Here is a 27,233-nt window from a genome sequence, read left to right as displayed (position 1 = left end):
TGTAGATTGATAAGGGAAGTCAAATATCTGGATGGCTGGCCAATGCTATGGTCGTGCCCAAGAAAAATGGCAAATTGAAGGTATGTATCGACTACACCAACCTAAATAAATCATGTTCAAAAGTCTCTTTCCTTTTACCTTATATCGACCAACTCATTGATGCAATCGTTGGACAATAGTTATTGAGTTTTTTGGACACTTATTCTGGGTACAACCAGATTAGAATGGGCCTAGAGGATCAAGAGAAAACGTCTTTCATTACTGATAAGGGAACTTACTGTATAAAATGATGTCGTTCCGCTTGAAAAATATAAGAGCAACGTATGGGAGATTGGTCAATACGATATTTAAAAATTACATTGGGAAGTCCTTGTAGTTTATGTCGATAAATTGGTCAAATCGTTGCATGCAGAGGACTCCAAGAGAGGATGTAGAGTCCACCTTAGCCAAGTACTATTTCATACAAGCTTTTTGTGCTACGTAAGTTCCATGCACTTGATTTATTACCTACTGAGAATCACTTTTCAATTTTATACACTAGGCCTCGAGTCCTGGGCTAACACAAGTCCTGCAACAACAACCTCATATTAGGCTTCATGTTAGTCATAGGATGAAATTTGATAGATTGCAGCCTTGTTTTCCCACTTGGGGTGATAAGTAGTATGCCAATCTGGACTCTTTCATGCTAGATGAGTCGTTCATACAGAAGGTCCAAGTTCACGGAATTATTCTGAAAGCAATTGTCACTTCCTTTTTCATTTCGGGAAGTATGCCCATATTGAAATCAGTGACAAAGTCCCCTAAGACTTGTGACTTAATATAAGTACAAGGTTGATATGAAATATCATATGCACTCAACTCGACTGCCCCTTTGGCAAGTCATCCTGAGAGTTCCGATTTGTGGAGGATACTTCATAACGAGAAAGTGGTAACTAGGAAAATCGGATGCCACTGAAAATAGAGTCTTATTTATTGGGCAGCCACTATGAGTGCTAGTGCTAATTCTCTAAGTGAAGATATCTAATTTTAATATCTAATAATATTTTGCTGAAATATGAAATTGAAGATTGTGTACCTTTTGTCCTCTTGTACCAATACCACACTTACCGAGGCTTTGGATACTGCCAGGTAAATCAGTAATTGTTCTCCCTCTCGAGGTTTGGATAATAACAGTGAATTTGATAAATAGTTCTTCAAGTCCTTTAATGCTTGCTGACATTCGAGGGTCCACTCGAAATTCTTTTACTCTTTTAGTATTAAGAAGAATTTGTGGTATCATTCTGATAATCGGGACAATGAATTGACCCAAGGCTGTTGTCCGGCCTGTTAATCTTTATTTCTTTTTTGCTGGTTAACATTTCGGGTATGTCATTGATGGACTTACTTTGAGTCGAGTTTACTTTTATTCCTTTATTGGATACTAGGAAACCTAGGAGTTTACCCGATATCACTCCGAAAGTATATTTTTCGGATTCAACTTTATGTGATACTTCCTAAGAGTAGGGAATGTCTCTTTTAGGTGGTCAAAGTGGTCCTCCGCCTACAATGATTTGACTAACATGTTATAAATGTAAACTTTTATGGACTTTTCAATATAATTTTTGAACATTATATTGACCGATCTCTTGATGCATTGCTCCTCCATTTTTCAAGACGAACGACATTTATACTGTAGTAGTAAGTTCCCTTGTTGGTAAAGAAGGATGTTTACTCTTCATCCTCCAGGTCCACTTTGATCTGGTTGAACCCATAATAAGTGTCTAGGAAAACTCACAAACTCATGGCCAACTATCACATCAACGAGTTAGTTGATATGAGGTAGCGGGAAAGAGTCTTCCAGACAATATTTATTTAGGTTGGTTTAATCGATACATACCCTCCATTTGTTATTTTTCTTTGGTACGACCACAACATTGGCCAGCCATTTTGGATATTTAAATTTTCTAACAGTTTCGATTTTCAACAGTTTGGAGATTTCATTATTGATAACTTTGTTCCAATATGATCCCTACTTCCGTTTCTTTTGTTTGACGGGGCATCAATTTTAGGTGTATGTTTAGCTTGTGAGTCATCACTTCTATGTGAATCCCTATTATGTCTGTGTGTGACCAAGAAAAATAATCCTATTTAGCACGTAGAAAATTAATTAACTTATATTTTAACTTTGGAGTGAGTCCCGAACCCACAGAAACCTTCCTCTCCGTGAAGTCAATAAAAGCGATGACTTATTCTAATTCCTCAGCATTTGACTTTGAGGCATCATATTCTTCTGGTTTAATGATTCTATCCAAGAGTGTTAAGGTTCCTTTTTGGAATCACAAGGACCAGATTCCGTTGATGGAGCTTTATTGCTCCAGAGCTTTGGCTGCATTAGTTGCTATTTGGCTATCTAATATTTGGATAGGCTGCTCGCAGTTGTTATTGAGTTGATCTCTCGATATGTTTTTTGCTCTCGCCTATTTTCTTTCGTTCCCACTTGAATGGGAATTTGATCACTTGATACAATGTTAATGGGACTGCATCCATCTTGTTAATCTAAAGCCTCCCAGGATGGAATTATAGGCCATGTCACCAGCTATTACTTGGAACAAAGTTTCTTTGACCATCCCTTTTTCAAAGGTTGTTAATGTCACTTCACCCCTGGTAATCTTGCTGGAGTTGTTGAATCCAAAAAGTAATCGTACTTTTGGAACAATTTGGCCCGTGAGATTCATTTTCTCGATCACCTATAATTGGATGATATTCGCCGAGCTGCCTCGATCAACCAAAACTTGTTTAACATTAGTATTTAAAATGCATAGAGTTATTACTAGGGCATCATTGTGCGGTATGATCAGGTTGTCCACATCCTCGTCATACTTTCTCTAGATAATATCTGCTAAGTACGCTTTTCATGCAAATCAAATACTTTTGCAAAATATTTTGCTACCATAAAAGTTACCTCGCTTACTTCTTCTCCTCTAAATATGACGTTGACTATTCATTTTGGTGTCGGAACCCGAGGCTTCTCCTCCTTGCTTCTGTTCTTCATACAGGATTTCTTCACTTTCTCGTTGAAGAGTTCAACGAGATATCCTTATTTGAGAAGACGGTCTATTTCATTTTGAAGGACTCTAGAGTCAGTAGTCTTATGACCATGACCGTTATGGAACTCGCAACAAAATTCCTGACTCCGCTTACTTGGATTTGTTCTCATTTATTTTGGCCACCTTATTTTTACTCCCATATCTTTGATCACCACCACTAGCTTAGATGTATTACCATTGAGGTTGTAATCCGCAAGCTTTGGCTTGAGGTGGTAATCACTGACTTTTAATGCTTTTTCGGTTCTTTTCCTGCTCGGTGTGAAATTGTGTTCTTCCTTTCGTCCATAAATTTTATTGTCCTGGATTGGCTTTTGCCTCAGACTATTTTATCGATGCAAGGGACTGGAATAAGGTTCATATCGTACCCTAGGGTCTCAGTATTGGTATCTTCCGGTCTACAGTCCATTTTCGGTCGATGCTTATATCCCCTTGTATCTTTCTTTTTGAATCCGTAGAGTGTTGAGATATATTCTTTTATGTGAAGTTTAGTGATGTACATGTGATACACATCGTTCTATGTCTTGGGTGAGAATTTCTGATGACTATCTTTCAGCCTCTTGGTAGCCTCCGAACTGTTCTCGCTCAAATTTTATTATTCACAATTTTCGATCTTACATGTTCCCTTGGCTTTAGTGTTATTCAGAAGTTCCCTTGTTCCTGTATTTCATAGTTTAGAATTAGGGGTTTCTATGACGACACACACCTTTAGAGGTAGGTTTGGCGTTGTTCCCATAGTGCCACTCGTCAGAACCTTAACGCCTCTCTAATTTAAGCTTTTAGCTGCGTCATAATATTTTTTCAACGTCTCCTCTGACCTGCGACGTTTATCACCCTTGCTAGTGGATCTTACTGGGGAATTCTCGATGGCACTATTTCGGGAGATTGATCATTTGGGGTTTGTGATCCTCTAGTTTGTTCCATTAGCTGGGTCGTCGAGTTTACAAGCTAGTTATTGACTCCAAACATGGTGTTTAACTAACAAGTGAGGAGAATAGCAAATATTAAAATGAAGCAGTGTGACTTTGGATCAAACGTTCAATTGCTAGGGGCCCACGAAGGGTGCCGAACTATTTAACACCAAAAACTAATTTTAACACTATCATAGACCAAAATCCTATCGGAGCCGTGACGGCGCCTAACAAAGTGTTTAATAAAATGAATAATAATAATAATAATAATAATAATAATAATAATAATAATAATAATAATAATAATAATAATAAATAAAATGAGATTACCATTGAGATAAAGGAATTCTTATTGAGTGTTGGCCTCAGATGTGGCTTTATTAGGATGAGTTACAACCCTTGTAAGATACAATGACAACGATAGCTCCATAGAAAAATATGTCAGTACATAATAATCTAATGTATTGTGAGCATCATACTAGCGTTTGGGCATAGATTTGGTTGAAACTTGAAAAAAGAAATTTTTGAAGATTGAGATAAAAATAATTTTTGAAAGTTAAAATTGTGTTTGGACATATATTTTACTTGAAAAGAATTTAAAATATTGTGAGTAGAAAACTTCAAAATCTTCAAAAACTACTCTAGTGCTGTTTTTGGGATTTGAAGATTCTATTTTCAAAATCCACTAAAAATAGTTAAAATCTATAAACAAACAGAAATTTAAAAAAACGCTTCCAAGTTTTATGGCCAAACAGAAGCCAAGTGTGTTTTGTCAGTGAGTAAAATAGGATATTTAGAGCCCGTTTGGATTAGCTGATTTGAAATAGCTGATAAGCATTAGGTGCTGAAACTGATTTAATAAATAAGTAGTTACATGTTTGGATACAAGTGCTGAAATTGATAATAAGATGCTGCAATATTTGATAAAAAAAGTACTGATAAGCTCTTTTTCTGTTAAAATGACTTAAATAACCTTAGAACTGTTTACACTTATAAGGGCGTAATTTCATCAAAATTTTGGATTCCAGATCGATTCAAATACAAAATATTCTATTTGTCATTTTATTTTAAATACAATTGTACTTGGATAAGATAATTTTTATGATAAATATAATTTATTTTATGATAAGCATATAATCATAAGTCATAATAATTAATAAATTGACAAAAGTTTCTCAGTAAAAAATAAACCTAAACAGGACAAAATATTTGAAGAGAAATAAACATTGTCTTCATCACCACAACACTTAGAAAGTAATACACCAAAAATTTTATATGTCCTCATTTATTCCATACAGTTCAAAGATTAATACACAATCACACACACACACACACACACACACACACACACATATATATATATATATATATATATATCACATAGATACAAATATGCAAAAGGAATAGAGAATTTGCTTATTTTAAATAGTCAATAAAAATTGCACACTTGAAGAGGCGGGGAGAGGGGGGTAGGTTGTAAAAATACTTGAGGCAGTGAGTATCGATGTAATAGTTTTGTTCTAAAAAGGAATATTTTAAGGATAAAATAGTAAAAATCTTGGTCAAACTTAAAGTGCTTATAAGCTAAAAATTCATAAGCTGGGGTGACCAACTTATGGCTTTTGGCTTATTTTTGACTTATAAGCACTTTTAACTTTACCAAATGCATAGATAAGCCGAAAAAGGTTTATAAGTTAGTTTGACCAGCTTATAAGCTTAGCCAAACACCCTCTTATAACCTGGTGGGATGGGGCCGTTTCAATTTCCTAGCCTATACGCTGCCTATGTGATTAGTGGAGGACGAGATACTTCCTAGTGGTAACTGCAATAGTGTAACAGACGGAGTACACGATCTCAGGAAGGCTCCGGGTACAACGGATTTCGACTTTAAAGGTGTTTAATTTGTTTCGAGTATACACTTTACCGGTTGCTCTAGTTTCGGATCTAGATGAACGACGTTGATCACGATTCTACTATTCTCTCGGTTTTGGCCTCCATGCTTACCGACTCTGAATCGCTTTGCTACGCGTCATCTTTTTGTTATTCCACACGATAACACCGAATTTACCAATACAAAAAGCCCCATTTTGCTAGCAAATAAATGATAGAATTGCCGTAGTATATTCTTATTCTCGTAATGTTTTCCTTATTCTTTATTCTCCCACTTGCTCTGTCTCCTCACTAGTATTACTCTTCTCCGAAAGCTTGTTAACTCTTGCCATTATTGCGGGGCTCATAACCTTGAGTTGGTTTGCTGGCGTAGATTAATACTTCATATTTACATATTTATGTTTATCCGTAAAATGGTACAATTGAATTTGTTCGTGATTTCTAGACAAGTTAATTAATTTGATCCAAAAGATAATGAAATAACCGATTAAATATAAAATACTTAGCCTTAGAATGTAGATGGAGTGACAGAGCTGATGAGTCCGGGAACAGGGTTTCCGGGCACAACAATGATGAGATCAAAAGCAAGAGAATAAAATTATATTAAAATACTGTATAAAATATAGTGTAAGTTAGCCAGAAAATTTGTCTGCTGACAATGATAACAGAGCTCACTATTTATAGTTACGTATAGGAAATGAGGTCCTAGGATCGTGCCCTTCTTTAATGTCAATTATGAGGGTCATTGATCTAGATGTAACGTTAGACATAAAGGCCAAATTTCTTGTAACGGGCCATCATCCTTAATGCTGCAAAATATTCTGTATTAAATGTTACCGGGCGCAAAGAATTTAATACTCATTTTATGATCGTTATTCCTTCCAGTAACAAGCGGAATAGCTATGTTCGGTGGCCATCCCCATCTTCCGTTCTACGTGTCCTTCCTTTAGGCGGCCATGTATCATGTCGTATTTTTTCCTATACAAATAGTTTTCCGGTGACACAATCTTGAGTTACCGGAAAGTTGGTAGAAAGCACTTTTTTGGCGGGAATTACTATAACTCCCTTTGAAGTTTTCTAACAGTTGATTAGACGCACGTCTCTCCGCATTTAATGCTCCGAACACGCGTCATCCCACAATTCAGCACAACTTTTTGCCAGTTATTGAGGTAATCATGGACATGAATTTAGCCGCTAAAATTTTAGTTATACGCATCATCCTCCTCTTATGTAATTCATAATTTCTCAAACTTCTAACTTGCATCTTTATTTCCCAACTTTTCTCTGATCATCTTCGAACCATAAATTTTCCTTCCTTCTATTCCAATGGTTTTCTCTTCAAAACGTGCTAGTTCTTCAAAGGGCAAGAACAAAACCGAGTATTCCGTTCCTCCAACAATGGGTTCCATCATCCCAAGAAGGCTTAGTACTTTGAAGGATTTTGAAGAGAAATTTCCTACTGCTAACCCTCGTGCATGGGCTGTTAGTATATACCATTCTTCCATTTGCCCTTCCAGTATTCCTGCTATGAAGGAGGACTACCGCTGCCCTGAGTTAGATATTATTGCTCCTGATTTATTGGAGAGAGTGACCCTTCCCAAGGAAGGTTTTACTTATTTCTTCACATATCCCTTTACTTTGGGTGCATTTTCTTTGAGCGGAGATCTTGATTCCGTAATTGCGGAGTTTTGCCTTCGCTACCAGGTGTGCTTGGCACAGGTAAGTCCTTCAGTGTGGAAGACGATCGCCTGCCTTCGGCGTTTGTGCCAAGAAACTAGAGAGAAGCTAACCCTAGCTCATATGATGAATCTCTATTCCCCCAAAATCTTCCGCGGGGGAATGATAAACCTTTGTAAGCGTGGCCACCATACTTTTACTGTCTAGCATGGATGACGACAACGACCGTGGGTGGGTGGATGGAACGGTTCGTTATAGTTGCCACCAATGACATTATTCCAACAACGGCTTCATCCTTTCCGGCCGCTTGGAACCACTCTCGTAAGTTCATTTTAATAAACTTTTGCCTACTAAATATTCTTTCATGCTCGTATTGATCCTTCAACCTTCGTTTGTTAAAGCGACTTGATGGATCCCACCGGTGATAGAAGGCTTGAACCGGTAGGTTCAGAAGATCTTGGACATTACAACGCCCGAAACTCGTTTGTGGAAAGAGTTGTCCTTTAAATACGGGTGGAAGGCCAAAAATCATGGTAACTTTGAATTACTTTGTTTCCATTTTTTTTTTATATGAAGAACTTGGTTGAACCCTTCTGACTTGTTCATGAAATTAGGTCTACATGCGGGCTCAGTTGATGTTTTCGAGGAGGATGTTTTGGCTGACCCTGGTGATGCGGCGAGGTTGCTTCAGGAGGCACTTACTCGAATAGGCATCTCCGGGCCTGCTTCGGGCGCAAACGTTTCTTCACGGAGTCCCCGGCCAGAGAACAAGCAACCAAAGAGAAGACGTTCTTTTGAGGCTGGGGAAAAGAATAAGAGGGCAAAGGTTGATGCCCCCGAGTCAGCTCCGGTGGCGATGGTGACTGGTCCTCCTCCCGGGCCAGTCATAGACACTATGATGATCGATGATGATGAAGAATCTAGTGATGAGGGAGCTTCTTTACATAGAAGGATATGATCCTCATCATCTCAACAAGATGCTCGACCTGTTGAGATAATTGTACCAACTGACGATGACGTCTTAGCACTTTGGAGAGAATCTGATTTAGTTGAATATGCTAACTCCCGCTTCCGGGCCCCAATTACTGTAACCGGTACCGCGGGGCTGAGTACCGATCTGTGCCATCTTTGGTTGGCGAGCATCAAACAACCAGCACTGCATTTGATGCAGCTGCTTCTCACTCTTCAACTCCATCAGCTTCTTCTCCACCTTCACCACCATGAGCAACTGCTACATCATTTCCATCTTCAACCACTCTTCCAACATCGGTTGCTACATTATCTTCATCGGCCACACCTGGCCATGAAGAATCTTTAGTTCAACTGTCCGTGAGCTCGACGTCAATCTCAAATCTACTAGGTCCGCCCAGGAAAACCTTTCCGCCGAAGTTACTCAACTCAAAGAAGAACTCAAGAGCCGAGCGGCTTCCCTCATTGTTGAAAAACCTTATTCCATGTATAGCATGAGGAGAAAAACCTTGGAAGAGGCCTAAACTGGTATCATTGACATTGATGCCGAAATTGCTAAGGCCCGAAAGCTTGAGTTGGCTGCAAGAAATGGACTCCCAGCGCAGTCTGACGCTTCAGGTTCTTCTGATTCCCGTTTCGAGTTTTCGTAAACTGAAGAAGGATCGGAATGCGACGATGCCGAAGACCAAGCTGGGGAAAATATTGAGCCATCGATGGAACCATCTACTACTCCCGAGGATGCAGATACTTCTCTTCCTCCTGATTCCGGAGACGTTGCAGTTAGCTTTTTCTTTCTTTTTCTATTTTGTACCTTTATCATTTTGACTCGTCCTTGTAAATAAAAGCATATTTTTCGCTCAAGTATCATTTGAGTCTTACTTTCATTTGAATGTTCATGCAAGTCTTTAACTTTCGTACTTGCTCAAGTATTCTACGCATGTTGTTCTATTCACGCTTTAATATGTGTAATCTCGGATGCCTTTCCTTCGAGGCATTTTGGTTCCGAGTATTATCCCTTTTTCGTGAGGGTTTCCATGAGTATTTGTGCAAGTTTGCTTTTTGCGTCTTTTTCGTATGCGGCTTTGGGTGTATTTTTCCTCGATGGCATTCTAGATTTCGGGCATTAATTCTTCTGGAACCAACCCTTTAACGTGAGGGTTTTTATAAGAGAGAGCCCTCTTATGTTTACGGTGCTCTTGAAGAGGACGTCTCTTGTTTATTATGGCACAAATATTTGAAGTACTCATTTAACTTTTAAATGGCAAAATTAACTCATCGTTCGGACAAGAAAAAAGATAAAACAAAAGGATTTCATTTCATTTAATTCTTTCTATTTTCAAAAAGTACATAAGCATTTTGCTATGCAGAAAAGAAATTGCCATGACTTGTGGCTATCTTGTACAACTTGTTTCTATGGGGCTGACTGCGCAGTCCCCGGTCCCGATGATGTATTATGTTCCAGGATTTTCATTCCCCAATTGACGTGGCATTCAGTATTGCCGTATTCTCATATCATTCCCCCCCCCAGTGTTCGAATGCGAAGAATGCGAATTGGAACACTGGAAGTCTTGTATCTTCGAAGATCCCACCAATGAATTGCTAGGTAATCTTTCACTCGGCAACATATCTTGTTTCCCCTTAGGAACACATGCTATCGAGCGAAAGAATATCTAACAGTACTCTAGTGGTTTATGCTCGTGAACGGTCGGGTAACCTCCGTTCGGTAGCAAACTTAACTTCCCGGTGGGAATTTGCTATCGAAGCAAAGATTATCTAATCATCCCCGAGTGGAAACTTGTTCGTTTTCCTTGTTATGAAAAGTCTTATCATAGCTGTCTTCGTAGTATGCTTTCCGTCACAGCCTCATTAAAAACCTTGCCAGAAAAACCCAGTTGGGACAAAAACTGAATGAAGGGAAAATGAGTGCAGCACATACTTTCCGTTTGACTATTGTTTGTCAGCATCAATATCTTTTGAGGTGAGCCACGTTCCAGTTGTTGGGCAACTTGTCTCCGTTCTGGTTCTCCAACTCGTATGATCCTTTCCCAGTGATAGCTAAAAACCGGTAAGGGCCTTTCCATGTTGGGCCTAACTTGCCCGCATTGAGTTCCCGGGTGTTTTGAGTTACCTTCCTCAAGACCAAGTCTCCTACTTTGAAATAACGGAGGTTGGCTTTTCGATTATAATATCGCTCCATCTTTTGATCTGCCATTCTGACATGCGCCAAGTCCCTGCGTTCCTCGAGCAGCTCCAAGTTGATTAGCATTGCCTCATTATTCGATTCTTCGTTCGCCTAGAAATACCTTAAGGTTGGTTCCCCTACTTCCACCAGTATCAAAGCTTCTGTGTCGTACACAAGGGAAAAAGAGGCTTCTCCCATGCTTGACTTGGCCGTTCTTCGGCAGGCCCATAGAACCCGGGGTAATTCTTCGGGCCAATTGCCTTTTGCCGCTTCCAACCTTTTCTTTAGATTTTGTATAATCACTTTGTTTGTTGACTCTGCTTAACCATTTGTGCTAGGATGATAAGGTGAAGAGGTAATCCTCTTTATCTTCAAATCTTCAAGGAAATTTGTAACGTTTGCAATGATAAACTGCGGCCCATTGTCGCATGCAATCTCTTTTGGTATTCCAAACCTGCAAATTATGTTTTCCCACAGGAAGTCGACCACTTCACGTTCTCCGATCTTCTGATAAGGACCTGCTTCCACCCATTTAGAAAAATAGTCAGTCAAAATTAAAAGAAACCTTACCTTTCCGGGAGCCGGTGGTAGTGGTCCGACGATGTCCATCCCCAATTTCATGAACGACAATGGGACAGAACCGAATGTAGGGGTTCTGTCAGTTGATGTACTAGTGGTGCGTAACATTGGCACTTATCACATTTTCGTACGAAATCTTTGGCATCTTCTTCCATATAGGGCCAGTAATATCCTAACCCCGAACTAATTTTAGCACCAAAGAATCTGCACCTGAGTGGTTGCCACATATCCCTTCATGGACTTCTCTCATGACATAGTTAGCTTTTGATGCTCCTAAGCACCGGGCCAACGGGCCTTGAAAGGGTTTGTTTTGTACAATTGGCCTTTTTTGAAGCTATAACGTGCAGCTTTGGCGTGTAACGCTCTTGATGCTTTGGGGTTTTCGGGCAACTTTCCATGCTCGAGATAATCGATTATTTCGTTTCTCCAGTCCCAGACCAAACTAGTCGAATTTACCTCATAGTAATATGTGTCCAAGACTAAGTTCATCAGTTGTATTATCGTCCCTAATTCTGATCCCTGGATTTATGTCGATGAGCCCAAATTTGCCAATGCATCTGCTTCCGCGTTGTCTTCCCTCGGGATATGAGTAATTGACCATTCTCGGAATCGTGCCAATAAAGCCTGAACTTTTACTACGTATTGCTGCATACGTTCTTCTTTGGTGTCAAATATTCTGTAGACCTGATTCACCACCAAGTGCGAATCACATTTGATTTCGATAACTTCGGAGTCAAGTCCTCGGGCCAATTCGAGCCGTGTAATCAAAGCTTCGTACTTTGCTTCATTGTTAGTTAAAGGAATCATTTTGATGGCTTCTTATAAAGTTTCCCCCGAAGGCGTGATCAAGACTATTTCGAGCCCAGGCCCTTTTACGTTTGAAGCTCCGTCCCTAAATAAGGTCCAAACTCCCGATGTCGATTCTGACACCATAATTGCCTCTTTGGCTGCCAGAGGTAATAGTTCCGGACTGAAATCGGCCACGAAGTCAACCAAGATTTGCGACTTAATTACAGTCCTCGGTTTATATTCTATATCGAATTCGCTCATTTTGATGGGCCATTTGGCCAATCTACCCGAGAGCTTGGGTTTATTGAGGATATTCCTCAGGGGGAAAGTAGTCACCACAGCTATCAGGTGACATTGGAAGTAGGGCCTCACTTTTCGGGCGGCGACTACGAGATCTAAGGCCAGCTTTTTCAGATGTGGGTAGCGAGTTTCTGCTCCCATTAAAATTTTGCTAACGTAATAAATGAGAGATTGCGTACCTTCGTCCTCTCGGACTAAAACCGCACTTATCACAACTTCTGAAACTACGAGGTAGACTAGCAACATTTCACCTTCTTTTAGTTTTGAGAGCAATGGTGGAATATTTCTTCAACTCCTTCAAGGCTTGCTGACACTCCGGTGTCCACTCGAAATTGTTTTTCTTTTTGAGTAGTACGAAGAAGCGATGACATTTTTTCGATGAACGGGAAATGAACCTGATCAAAGCTGCCAATCTTCCTGTGAGCCTCTGGACTTCTTTTACGTTAGACAATTGGTCCGGAATGTCCTCTATGGTCTTGATTTTATCGGGATTTACCTCAATTCCCCTTTGTGAGACTAGGAATCCTAGGAACTGACCCCGAATGCACACTTCTCAGGGTTAAGCTTCGTATTATGCTCCCTCAGGATGTCAAATATTTCTTGTAAATGCTTCAGGTGGTCACCTGCATTCAAAGACTTAACGATCATATCGTCCATATATACTTCCATATTCTTTCCTATTTATTTTTTGACCATCTTATTCACGAGCCGTTGATAAATAGCTCCGGCATTTTTTAACTCGAAGGGCATCACATTGTAACAATATCTGCCAAAATTCATTATAAACGAAGTCTTTTCCTGATCTTATGAGTTCTTCTTGATTTGATTGTACCCAAAATAAGCATCGAGGAAACTCATTAACTCGTGCCCGGCCGTGGCATCAATCATTTGATCGATATTTGGCAATGGGAATGAGTCTTTTAGGCACGCCTTATTAAGATCCTTATAATCTACGCACATGCGAAATTTATTATTTTTCTTAAGAACTACTACTACATTGGCTAGCAGTCCGGATATCTTACCTCTCTAATTGAACCAATCTTAAGTAAATGGGTTACCTCTTCTTTGACGAATTTATTCCATGCTCTGGCGATAGGGCGCTTCTTTTGCCTTACCGGAGGTATGTTGGGATCCAAGCTTAACTTGTGCAAGACTATTTCCGTAGGGATTCCTGTCATATCCTCGTGCGACCATGCAAAACAATCAGCGTTAATTTTAAGGAATTCGATAAAAGCAGACCTGAGCTCCGGGTGCAGTCCTGTTCCCAAATGGAATTTCCTTTCTAGAAATTCTTCGAACAACGCAACTTGCTCCAGTTCTTCTACCGTGGACTTCGTCGCGTCCGTTTCTTCTGGTACTTGAAAATACCTTGGTACCTGGTATTGTTCCGACTCTTCTGTCCCCGGGCTAACTTCATCTTGTTCGGGGGAAGGTGCCAGTTCTGGTAATTGCTATGCCGCACGTTTCTTTCCTTTGCTACTGGAGACCGAAATTGAATTCATCTTCCTTGTTGCAGGTTGATTACCCCTTATATGTTTGATCCCTTCGGGTGTCAGAAATTTTAACAATTGGTGATATGTTGAAGGCATGGCTTTCATCTCGTGCAGCCATGGTCTTCCCAAGATGATGTTATACCCCATGTCTCCATCTACCACTTCGAAGAGAGTTGTCTTCATTACTCCTTCAGTGTTCGTGAGCAGCAAAATTTCTCCCCGGGTGTTCACGCTTGCAAGGTTGAATCCAGCGAGGAGTTTCGTTGCCGGGATAATGCTTCCGGCGAGTTTAGCTTGCTCCAGTACTCTCCATTGTATGATATTAGCTGAACTTCCTGGATCCACTAAAACATGTTTAATTTTAAAATCTAACACATTTAAAGAAATTATCAGTGCGTCATTGTGCGGTAGCAGTAATCCGTCTGCATCTTCGTCCGTAAATGTGATATCGTCTCCCCGGAGCCTTTTATTATGAGTTATGGATACTTTTGTCTTTTTTGCTGCCGAAAAAGTGGCCCCATTAATTTCATTTCCTCCGAAGATCATGTTGATCATTTGGCGTGGGGGTTTTTCTCCTACTTTCGAGGTTTCCGCGTCGCCACTGTTCCGACCATAATTGTTTTTAGCTCGGTCACTCAATAATTCTCTGAGGTGACCATTCTTTAACTATATTTCCACTTCTTCCCGGAGGTGTCGACAGTCCCCAGTCCGGTGACCGTTAGTGCCATGGTATTCACACCATAAATTGGGATCCCTCTGGCCGGGATCAGATTTCATAGGTGTTGGGAATCGTGCCTCTTTGATATTTCTCATGGATGATACCAACTCCACCATACTGAATTTGAAGTTATACTCCGACAACTTTGGGAAAGAAGAAGCTCTCGACCCCGAGATTTCTCTATCCTGTAGCGATCTATTGATCCGGCCACGATCGGTCCTTCTAGCAATGGTGAACTTGTCTGCTGTCCGGAAGCTCCTGCCATGACCTTCTTTCTGCTCGTAGGGAAAAAACTGCCTACTCAAAGTCCGTCTATCCGTGTCAATATCATCTTTTATTTTTTCTCTATTCTTCTCCCGTCCTTTGGTCGACAATGGAAAGCCAACCTGATCGTCTTCGATCCTTATTTTCGACTCGTACCGGTTTTGGATATCCGCCCAAGTCGTCACTTGAAACTCGAGCAGACTTTCCTTCAACTTCCGGGAAGCGTCTGAACTTCTCGGATTTAAACCTTTAGTGAACGCTTCAGCCGCCCATTCATCTGGGACTGCCGGTAGTAACATCCTTTCCTTCTGAAGCCGGCCGAGTAATGAACTCTCGTAATAATTTGGATTCTCCCTGCGCGATCCTGAATATGTCGGCCTTTTGGGCTTGTACCTTTCTGGCACCGGCATGAGCTTTGATGAAAGAATCCGCGAGCATCTCGAGGGAATTTATGGAATGCTCGGGCAATAATGAATACCACATTAAAGCTCCCTTCGTGAGAGTCTCACCAAATGTTTTCAGCAACACTGACTCAATTTTGTGAGGAGCTAAATCATTTTCTTTCACCGCTGTTGTGTAGGTGGTAATGTGCTCCTGTGGATCTGAAGTTCCGTCATACTTTGGCACTTCAGGCATTTTGAACTGCTTCGAGATTAATTACGGGGCTGCGCTCGATTTATATGGTAATTGAATATACTTCTTCGAGTTTGGGCCTTTTAGTACTGGTGGTGCACCCGAGATTTGATCCATGCGGGCGTTTACTTCCTTCATGAACCGCAAAAGTTCATCCTTGAATGGATCGTTCTCGTTGTTGAGGCCGGATCTACTCCCTCCAGCCCCGTCGGAGCCAACTTCGTCCCTAGGAGTGTTATTATCAACTCTCTGCGTCGTCTGGTTTGCGGGAACATCAGGAGGAACTCGATCTCGCCTGCTTGCATTATTTGAGGCACCCGATAGCGCCTGCTTCAGTTCTGTCATAACCTGATCATGCTGCGTGAGATGGCCTAGAATGATTGCATGTTGCTCTTGCAAGACCCTTACTGCATCCGCTACATGCTCCTCAACAGCATCATCAGGACTTGCCTCCCGAACCTGTCGAGGGTACCGCCTGTCATGTACCAGTGTGGCATCGTTCCCCTCATTACGAGTGTCACTGATTGAATCCTCAAAATGAGGTTGTTCCCCTTGAATTTCAGGGTTGCGCGCGCCATTAACAGTGTTATCCGCCATTTTTGGTGATTTCTAGCTAGGATAAAGTAATCAAAACACGTTAGTAAAAAAGACAAGGATCAATTTAATCACACGGCTGTCTAGGCCCCACGGTGGGCGCTAAACTGTTTACCCGTAAAACGGTACAGTTGAATTTGTTTGTGGTTTCTAGACAAGTGAATTAATTTGATCCAAAAGATAATGAAATAACCGATGAAATATAAAATACTTAGCCTTAAAATTGCAGAGCTGATGAGTCTGGGAACATGTTTTCCGGGCACAACAATGATGAGATCAAAAGTGATAGAATAAAATTATATTAAAATGCTGTATAGAATGTAGTATAAGTTAACCAGAAAATTCATCCCCTTACAATGATAACATAACTCACTATTTATAGCTACGTCTAGGAAATGAGGTCCTAGGATCATACCTTTCTTTAATGTCAATTATGAGGGTCATTGATGAAAATGTAACGTTAGACATAAATGTCAAATTCCTTGTAACGGACCATCATCCTTAATGCTGCAAAATATTCTGTATTAAATATTACCGGGCGCAACGCATTTAATACTCTTTTTATGATCATTATTCCTTCCGGTAACAAGCAGAATAGCTATGTTCGGTGGCCATTCTCATCTTTCGTTCCACGTGTCCTTCCTTTAAGCGGCCACGTATCATGCGTATTTTTCCCTGTACAATCTAACTTCTATAAATTTTGCATTTTGTTTCCTTGATAACCTTTGTAATTGTACTTTGACTTTGACTTTGAGATTAAATGAATGAAAAATTCTTTTGCTTATGTTATTATAATCATTGAGGTTAGAGTTGTTACAACTACCAAAAAGTGTTTAGGTGTCAGTAAATATGTTTATCTATCAAAATAGTTATTAACATCAAACTTATCAAGAAATATGAAAATAAAAGTTTGAAAAGAGAGAAAAGAAAATGACAAAGGAAATACTCACTAAAGATTACTAGATTAGCAATGAAATATTTTATGCTTCTGTAGAAATTCAGAAAACTTAACTTTACGACGTGTTAACACTTTAAATACATACAATCTCAATAAATTCTCTAAATTTTCAAGGATAAATTTTGAAATCGCATAACAAATTGTGTCATTTACATTATTTGTAAATTAATGCTGAATGATAATTCTGTTCTTACATAAACATCCTTCAAACTCACAAAATTATTTTTATTAGCATTTTATTTTAGAATTTCTTGTTTGAAAATTTTATATATATCTATATGTAGGTTTGCTCAAGTTCTCTTATTTATTATGCAAGATAAGAAAATAAAAGAGTATAAGGAAAAGAAAATCCATCATTATTTTTAGGTGTATCAATTTTGTTTGTGTATGATAATATTTCACAATTATTTTTCCTATCATTGTCCATCATTTTTATGAAGATTTCAAATGTGAAAGGTTACCATTTACTACAACAAAATACATTTTAAACATGTAAATTTGGTTCAAAAAGTTGGAAGAAAAACTTACCTTTAAAAAACCATTAACCTCGAACTATTTTCATTTAATTTTCCTTTTTTTCTTTGGATGGTTGTTTCACAGCGTTTCATAATATATTGTATTGTATTGTATTGTATTGTATTATATTGTATTGTATTGTATTGTATCGTTTGATGAATACAATATTTGGATATATTGTATCATTTACCCTTGTTTTATAATATCATGCACCAGCAATATGAAGAATAAATTTGCAATATTATAAAGAAAATTTTTGATACGGAATAAATTTATAATATAAAAAGGTAGAGTAAATGATAAAATAAAATTATTTAATAATAGTGAAGGGTGAGATAAGAGAAAAAGACAAGATAACGACGCAACCACACCAAATCGATCGTTATATAAAGTGGCACATTTCGTCGTTACGTAACGACGAATTTAACGATACGATACAATAAAATTTAAGTAACAACTAAAATAAATTTAGTATTTAAAATAACAATACGATATAAGGAATATCCAAACAAGCTTTTAAGGTTTAGGAGGTGTCAGCTCAGCTGTCATGTTCTCAGATGTGAAGTCAGTGCGAGACAGCATTTTCCTATTACTTCCACTGAAATTATTACGTTCCCCCTTTCATTAGAAAATAGAGAAAAATATAACTGCCCGCCCGCGAATAAATAAAAGCCCCCTCTCCTTTTGGGCAGCTTTAAACTTCTTCTCCGCTGCCCCCTCTTTGTTCTCCTTCCTCTCAAAGATCCAAACTTTTTGAATTTCTCTTTCCCAATATCTAAAATTAATCATGAGTCTTTTTGGTCTTGGAAGGTAAGATTGTAATCTTAATTTATTTTTTTATATGGGAATGTTTTGAATTGTTATTTTGTTTTTCTGGAAATTAGGTGTTGATTTTTCTCTGTTTTCATGATCTTTGATTACTACATGGGGGATCTGTTGATTAGGATATTTTTGCTTCTTCTATATTTCTGTTTCTTGTGTTTTTTCTTTAATAGAAATTTGGACCCACTAATGTTTTATTGGTTTAGAGTTTTAGGTGTTAATTGTTTGTTTGACTGAATGCTGATACGCTAGATGAGGTTTAAGGATGCTTGATTCCTTTGGTCATTTTGGGGTTAGCTGTGTATACACTTGAGATGTATGGAATTTGTTAGGAGCTTCTTTTTACTGTGGCTTTGATGCTACACATATATAATTACCATTTCGTTTAACTGGTTTGAGATTGAAATTTGGGCTAACTATCAGTGTTCCGCGCCATTACCCTATTCTTCAATGAAGCTGGACATGTCAATTGAAGGAACTTACTGTCATGTGTTTTTCTGTTCTTAAAAGATTATTGTGTATAGATGAATCAAACTTATTGCATTGTTTTATTTTGTATTGAAGCTGAACATGCCAACATATGGAACCTTTCGCATTTTTGCCAATTACTAAATTATTCATGTAAATGGATCATATTTTTCATAGTTTCATTTGTAAAAGATGTATAGGTTGCTCGTCCTGATTGGTTTAAGAACCAAAGGATTCGAGAGATGGTAAAAGGAAAATAAATAAATAAAAAGAAACTTTAAGAGTTCGTCTGAATGAAGAGAACACTATAGCTTGGCTTTTTTTATTTCAAGTATATATATTTGCTTTATACAGTGTGAAAATTGCATTATACCCTAAATTCTACTGGTTTTAGTTTGACCTGCTTAATGTGTACTTTGCTCATGTGTTGCCGGTGGTTGCGTTGAGCTTTAACTTTTAGTGCACCTCACTTTCACATTTGGCTGGATAGTTGTCTGTAGCCATGCGCATCTGTCATCTAATACATTGTTTATTCTTTCTATATAGGAACCAGAGAACATTCCGGCCCAAAAAAAGTGCACCTTCAGGGAGTAAGGTTGCTCGATTTCTTAGTCCAGGAGAAGGAATTCTCCTGTAGTTTTTGTGTGCTTTGGGTACTTATTTCCTGTGTGTTAACTCTTTCAATCACCATGTTGATGTTAATGCCTCCAATTTCTGAAACTTTTCAGTTGTCAAAGAAAGAGCAATCTTCAAGCTTTAGGGCAGACTAACTATGTTTGACCAATTCTCAACGATTCTTAGCATTTCTATCTTCATGCTAATGTGCTTTTATGATTGATTGACCATGATAGTTGGGATTTTGAGAACTGCGAGAGTTATTCTACTTGTTTGGAGAGTGAGGCAGTGACTAGGTGAGCTTGGCCTTAAAAGTTAATATTATTTTGATTTTAGGGAGCTTTCGACTTTGCGAATGAGGTATATAAAATATTGGACTTTAGAATGTTAAGTGAGTAAGCCATTTTGTCTTGTTAATGCCATCCTAATTAACTATGTGGCCAGCGAGGTGCTTAATTTTGATATTATGATAAATCTGTGCTTTTGGTTCACATGAGATCTGGTTTCTTTTTAGCAAGGTTTGTGGCATAGATTGGCAGGCTTTCTGTTTCGTTAGAGAAGCATCAGAATGATATGAAATCAATTATATAGTCTCATAACTCTGATAAAATTTCAAAATTGTGTTTGGAGCTCTTAAGGCACATCTAAGCTTCAAATTTTGATATGATAAGTTTTGTTCAGGCTAGTTTCAACAGTCTAGAGTATTGCATGCTATGAGTTTAGATCCTTGTGGCAGATATTGAACTTGGTATCATTTACAGATATATTTAAAGATACACAATTGGGTTGATGAGCACTATTAGGCGGGCTCTAGCCTTTTGGTATTATTCTCTTGTATCTTCAACTGGATTAATCATTTCTGGTATTCAAGCTATAGAGCCTGCATATTATCATGAAAACATGTTAAGTTCATTTGTTTAATGCAGTTTCAAGGCAGTAATTGTTCCTGATCAACAAATTTACTGGAGATTTGTGTTTTTCTGGATGAATTTTCTTCTATCTGTTCTATGTCTTCTTCCTAGTTTATCATTCTTCCCAGACATTTCTGTTCTGGTCAGGCAGTTGATGTGATCCATGAACTGTGGAGTAGAAGAAACGTATTTTCCCTATTAATTAGGTCATCTTCCTTATGTTCTCCTTTTCTGCTATTGCAGGGGGCTCAGTTAAGGAAGCATATTGATGCCACGTTAGGTAGTGGAAACTTGAGAGAGGCTGTAAGGCTCCCCCCAGGCGAAGATATTAATGAATGGCTTGCTGTCAACAGTACTCTTTCTCCCTCTCCACCTCTCTATCTTTCATGCACTTGCATGTTGGGCGGAGCTAGAGCTTTCGATTACGGGTTCAACCGAACCCAGTAGCTTTGGTTCAAACTTTGTATTTGTCTTAATGTTTTCATAAGCTTCAAATCCTAGCTCCGCCTCTGCTTGCATGTCTGTTTCTAGCATCCCAATTTTAGCTCTATTTGTGTGTCTTAATGTTTCTCAGACACAAACAACACAAGTGATTGCTGTATTCACTATTGCCCTTTAGCTGCAGGCCTAATCTGTTGCGGAAGAACAGTCGCACTAAATAGCCAAAAAGAAAAAGGGCGTTAAAAATGTCAAACAAAGATACCTTATCTACCCCAAACTAACTGCTGCACTTTCTTCTGACTGTCCCAAATATTTGTCATTTATCTAATAGAAGTTTTCTATAATTCTTATACTTTTTCAATATATATCCTGGAAGAGATCACATATGACTTTTTTCTTCTTCTGATAAATCTGCATGACTTAAAACTTTCAGAACTTCTAATTCATCCAGATATATTCTCCATGGTTTAGTTCAATTTGAGCAGAAAATTTCAAATTCTTCCCCTTGTACCGATGCCTTGTTGAATTAGGTTTAAGATTGAGGGTGTTGCAGGAGTACTTAGCATGTTGAATGGTTAATTCTAGGTTACAGGTGTAGTAAGAGTGGATAGGTTTTAAGCTCGTGTGAGTATTGTGTTATAGTTTGCACAAAATCATACAGTACCTTGATCTTTATCTTTCTGGGCCAATCCAAATGCCACATGCATGTACCATAGAGAAGAAATTTCACCAAGTGTTAAATTCACATTTAACAACAGCTTTTGTAGATTGGCTTAATATCTGTAACCAAGTTCAAAGGCTGGTGGAAAGTGAAGTGCTTCATATATTATTTGTTCTTTGCTTTTATAGTATACACACACACACATTAATTATGTTTCTTTGCTCAGTTGTTGTGATAAGCTAATCTAAATTTCAAAACTGAATGGAGGTTTTATCTTGCAATATCCAGCTGTTGATTTCTTCAACCAGGTGAATCTACTTTATGGCACCCTGACTGAGTTCTGTACGCCAGAGAACTGCCCTACAATGACTGCAGGCCCTAAGTATGTTCAGTAAATGACCTTTGATGATACTTGTACAAACTACTATTTGCTATGTAGTTCAGTTATGTATAAGAATAAGGAAAAATCATTTAGATGCTCTCTGATTTTATATAAAAAAGGTTGCTTTTCTTAGGAATATTTGAGAAGGGTTAAAATTACTGTTAGTCATTCCCTCATTTCTTTCTCTATTGATATTTATACTTACATGAAATGATTTCAGTTCTTATCAGATCTTACTAAGTGGTGAATGTTCTAAAGTTTTGCAAAGCTATCCTCTATCCGGAGTTAAATTATCTAGGTGCTAATAAACAAGAACTGAACCAGTTAAGAAGAATAATTACTATGAATCTGCATTGGTCTTCCATAGGCAACTGTGGGAAATTAATGAAAATATCCTTCTAAAATTACATGAAAGGAAATCTGTGGTCTGGTATTCGATACCACTTGAATCTCTGATCGGAAGCACGATTTGTTAGATCAGCTTGAAAGAGGCCAGCAGAGAGTTCTTGCAAAATAAATCATGGTTGCTGAAGTACTTTCCATATGTGCTGCAAGCCGTTCGGAAATGAGAGAGGATGCCACAGTGCTTCTTTGACCAACAGTCAGAGTAAAGATGAGCATGTACATTAATTAATGGTCAATGGTACAAAGAGATGATACGTTTTTGCACATTTCAGGTTTAGTTCCCAAAATATAAATATTGAGATGATGTTATTAACTGATTATGATACTTATTCATCAGGCTAGGTGGAAAGTTTGATCTGAAATATTTTTCATATCATTTACTACTCTATGTGTTGGAAGATATTTGTCTTTTAGTTCCTCAAAAGAAACTCTGCAAACAAAAAGGCAGAGGACACACATTAAGTTCATGATTTTAATACTAGTGTTAACTTTTTTGGATATAGTAAACTTCACCCTTAAACCCTCCTACCCTGCAGCCCAATATTGGCCCTTCCCACTTTGCTTACTGGGGATTTGTGGTTGGAGGGGGGGGGGGGGTCATTTCCACTATGTTTTCCCTCCCTTCCCAAGTTCGCTTTAGCGCCTATAATCTGTCTTGAAGAGAGTGACAGTAAATAGTAAATATGGTCCACAACACGATACATTAATTCTCAAGGAAACATTATGGCAAGTGATTAGTAAGTATAATTGAAAATCTAATATAAGAAAACTACATAGTAGTTAAATTAAATATAATTGGAATGCTTAAATGGGTCTACGCATGTGTTTGAAATTTTAAAAAAGTTGCGCTTGATTGACCAATAGACCTTTTCTACATGCTCTGCCTTTGAAAATGCTGCCACTTGTAGCTGGTAATTTTTTTTGATAAGATAATAAGTACCTGTAGCTGGTAAATTATAAGAAATCATTTAAACAATGAGCATTTTAAGAAGTTCACCGAACAGACACACTAATCGAGGAAGTTACCAATATGTATTAATTATGAACTAGCACTGTGCGAGCTACTAATTATTGTTTCACTCACGGTTTGGTAAAGTGAATTAATTCTTGATCTCTGTATTGAAACTGCACTATTCATCCAGAAGAACCTAATAATAATTGGATCTGGTTTGGTTGAGTTGAAAAGTGCGGTTCTTTACCACAAAGAGGAAGCAGAATACAAATGAAGGGTTTGGATGTATGAAGGCTGCTTATTGTCATAAAAAGCTTAAAATGATTAATATCTGGACGTACATCAACATGATTGTTTCTTCTAGTTCAATATCTTACTCTCACCGTTTAAACTTAACGCTGCAGCCAGAAGTCTAGACCTTTATTACTTACTAAAAAAAGGAGAAAAGAAGTCTAGATCTTTTTTTTCATAATATGTTTTTTCTGCTTGTCTTTCATTAGTTATTGGTGAATTGCATTTTCCGCTGCATCTTTACAAAGAAAGTTATCTATTTTGCTGGTCATCTTAGCCCTGTGAATGCTCATTCCTCCTTAATCAAGTCCGACTTTGATTAATAGTCTGAATCAAGCTAAACCCAGAAGTTTCTTATGCTGCTATTTTGTTTAATGTTTCAAGAGGAGAAAACTTCACATAGTCTTCCTGACTTCTTCACATATTGATTTTAGGTATGAGTACAGATGGGCTGATGGTGTACAAATTAAGAAGCCTATTGAAGTTTCGGCTCCAAAATACGTTGAATATTTGATGGACTGGATTGAAACTCAATTGGATGACGAATCTATATTTCCTCAGAGGCTCGGTAATTACTGGTCTTTAATTAGAAATTAATAACAAGATGTTACTTTTGTAATTCTTTTAGATACTGTAGCGGGGCAGAGTACACAGTTTTAATTTTGGAAAGCATCAAATGTTTGACACTCATCTAAAATATTAAGATGCTGTGTTACTCCCACACATTTCAAGAGTGCAATCTCATTTAGTAATTCTCATTTCACTTATCATCTAATTCCTCCTCATCAAACCAAGTAATAACTACTCTATTATCATTTTACTTTTCTACTCTGTCATCATTATACTTCAAGTAGTATTGTTCAACTTTTGTTTAGTAAAATTTTCACCTCTTAGAAAAGCTACTAGTATAATATTAAAGTCTAACTTCTTGGTCTCCGGGCTGAGTGAAGTTGTGACGGATAAAAAATATGTCGGAGGGGCCCCTTTATTCCACATCCCCATTCAAAAGAAAAATAAACAAAAAATAAAATCTTATTTCCCTTCGCTTGTAACAATACATTGCTTCAATTGTTTACTTTTGACTTAGTTCTGTTGGGAGAGGGGGTGTGGTGGCAGAGTCTGGGATTGGAAGTGGATGGCTGGGTCGGGCGGGATGAGATATTCTAGCTTACTGATATCAATTCTCTTTCCATCTTTGTTTGGACTACACTAATACCTTTGGTCATTAATTCTCTATGCCAAATTTGTAGGTGCACCATTTCCATCTAACTTCAAGGATGTCGTGAAGACAATTTTTAAGCGCCTCTTTCGTGTATATGCACATATTTATCACTCTCATTTTCAGAAAATCGTGAGTCTTAAGGAGGAGGCCCATTTGAATACGTGCTTTAAGCATTTCATACTCTTCACCCATGTGAGTTCTCTGAATCTCTTTCTTGTGCACAATACTGTTTTTTCTTTCTTCCAATGCCTGAAAATATGCTCATTTAATGCATCTGTCCAAATTGATGTCATGTTATCTTCTTTAGTTTCCCTGATTAACTTTTCAAGTGGCAGTGCTCTCTCTTTTCTTTTGTTTTTTAATCTTCAGATCTGACTTCTGAGTACTACCTCCCTCTTTCTCTCCCCTCCCCCTTGTCTAAATTTTCTCTAACTTTATCCTTTCAACCTAATGTAGATTCAACCAAGATTTGAGATTGTACTTCTTAAACTTATTATTTTAGTATCATCTAAAAAATTTGTATCATGTGTTTCATAAAGGATTATTTATCTCCATCGGCTGATAGAAAACTAAAGGATTAAAATCTGAATGTTCCAACTAAGGGGAAAAACTTGTGTCTTCCTCCGGATGTCTGTCATTCACTAGTTTGGCATCATCTGCTTGCTTGCTTTGCTTTGCTTGTTGCTGACCAAGGTACGACTGGTCATGAGGAAATGATTTTAAGCTCTGAATGATGGATGGCTCTCAAATATAGCAGGAGCGATCTCCTTAACCTATTTATTCTAAACATGCTGTTTAAAACGGTGATAATGATATGTAGGAGTGGGTAAGGTGAGTGATCTAAGTTTATATTCTCAAGAAAATTAATCATCAATAGCTAGGCAAATCCACAAGGTGTGTGTTCTATGGATAAATTTAGGGATCGGTTGAGATAAAAGATAAATAAATAGAATCTGTTCCTTTTAAGAAACCTGGTTTGTTTCAGGAAGAGTAGTGGTTCTCGGGTGCGTAGAAAGAAGGGAAGATGAAAGTAATTTTTGCCCTTTAGATGGGTTGGTTGACGTAGAATTCCCCAGACAGACTTACGTCTTTTCTTTCAGCGGATAAGTATAGAATTGTTGAAAGAACATAAAGTATAAATGTCTTCATCATTAGACTAAGATGTGGCAGAAATGTAGAATGCTCCTGGAGTCTGCTTCTGTTATTCGTTTGCATCTATTTTTCCTGCTGGAAGGAGGATTATGGAGCACAATTTTCAGGGCATCTGTGGTATTTTCAGGATTAGATCTTTCGCAGAGGACTTAAATCATAAAACCTATTGTTTCTAGTTTCCGGTAGCTCTTCCTTCTTGCTACCATAATTCCACAACAAAGCTTCTAGCACTACCTTATCCAGACTACTAGTACTGGAATACATGGGATTGCAATGAAGGGAATAGCTGTTTTTTCTGCGAACGCCTACATATGAATGAAAATTGTTTGGGGTGCTTTTAGCATTTTTATGTGGATTAATTACCATGGATATTAAATATGTTTATTTTGTAGGAATTTGGACTGATTGACAAGAAGGAGCTGGCTCCACTCCAAGAGATTATAGAATCCATCATTGTCCCTTACTAAACATGATATTTTATTTTGCTGCTAAATCTGGAACTAAATAGCCATAATCTAATGAAGTTTGTCGTTAGTCATCCAAAGTATATAGCCTCAGGTGACATTTCAAGTGTTTGATGATGTATGTATGGTTGTAGCTTTTCTATATTGTTTTCAGGTGAAATCCTTTTGCACAACTAAATGAAGAGCAAACAAATAGCAGCTGGACAAAATTAAAGTACAGTTATAAACACTAATGTTTCTTTTTGCTTAACGATCACAGGCTGTAGGTGTTGTTTCTTACTGTAGACATGTATTCTCTGTTCTCTTTGCTGTCCAGTTTATGGTTAATGGCGTTGGAGATATTAGCCATTACCATGGTGGTAATGTTGTTTGACTTCTTTTTTTGCCTGGAAAGCCATTAAACATATTTTTCTAATAAAAAATAATTCAACTTTGCTGAAGTATCTTGTAAAATAACTAGGAGGAAATAAAGGAGTTTTTCTACGATACATAGGCAAAGTTGAATGACTTTTCGGTTACAAAATTATATAGTGACTCTCAAGTAGTTTAGTAATTTTAATCTATTAATATAGAAATTGAGTAACCACTCGTAAAATCATTCGTAAATTAGACTATCAAGTTATCACTTACCACCAACATAGCTGAATCTAATAATAAGATAAGAAAAACAGAGGAAATGATTTCATATCTTTTTACGATTTGAATGTTAGAAAATGTGCCTACAAAGATCTTTTGCGTTATTTGTACATTTTTTCCTGTGTTTTTTTTATTGATTTCCTGTAAAAATATCATATATATAACTAAAATAACATTTATAATGGATCACGTTAAATATCCAATTAAATTGCTAATGATACCAGACAGGTAGACACCCAGTGTCAGTTATGGTAT

At 37.8% G+C, this 27,233-nt stretch overlaps 1 protein-coding gene across 1 annotated transcript; it reads left to right on the top strand.

Annotated features, from left to right (window-relative positions):
* Positions 1-18,184: 18,184 nt before the first annotated feature.
* Positions 18,185-26,569, top strand: LOC107822746 (MOB kinase activator-like 1A). Its single transcript, XM_016649312.2, has 7 exons — positions 18,185-18,366; positions 19,393-19,441; positions 20,616-20,724; positions 21,763-21,856; positions 23,939-24,072; positions 24,755-24,918; positions 26,271-26,569. The coding sequence occupies exons 1-7, from the start codon at positions 18,344-18,346 to the stop codon at positions 26,343-26,345; spliced, it is 648 nt and encodes a 215-aa protein (XP_016504798.1). The 5' UTR covers positions 18,185-18,343; the 3' UTR covers positions 26,346-26,569.
* Positions 26,570-27,233: the final 664 nt, after the last annotated feature.

Source organism: Nicotiana tabacum, chromosome 23, assembly GCF_000715075.1.
Source record: "Nicotiana tabacum cultivar K326 chromosome 23, ASM71507v2, whole genome shotgun sequence".
NCBI classification, from domain to species: domain Eukaryota; kingdom Viridiplantae; phylum Streptophyta; class Magnoliopsida; order Solanales; family Solanaceae; genus Nicotiana; species Nicotiana tabacum.
Note: the sequence above shows the minus strand (reverse complement) of the source record. Positions and strands in the feature narration are given on the sequence as shown.

What these genes read in the sequence shown, in the direction of transcription:
- LOC107822746 (XM_016649312.2), top strand. Translation starts at nt 18,344, where the DNA reads ATGAGTCTTTTTGGTCTTGGAAG. An exon ending in AGTCTTTTTGGTCTTGGAAG is followed by an intron (nt 18,367 to 19,392) that starts GTAAGATTGTAA and finishes CTTTCTATATAG; the next exon opens with GAACCAGAGAACATTCCGGC. An exon ending in TATATTTCCTCAGAGGCTCG is followed by an intron (nt 24,073 to 24,754) that starts GTAATTACTGGT and finishes CCAAATTTGTAG; the next exon opens with GTGCACCATTTCCATCTAAC.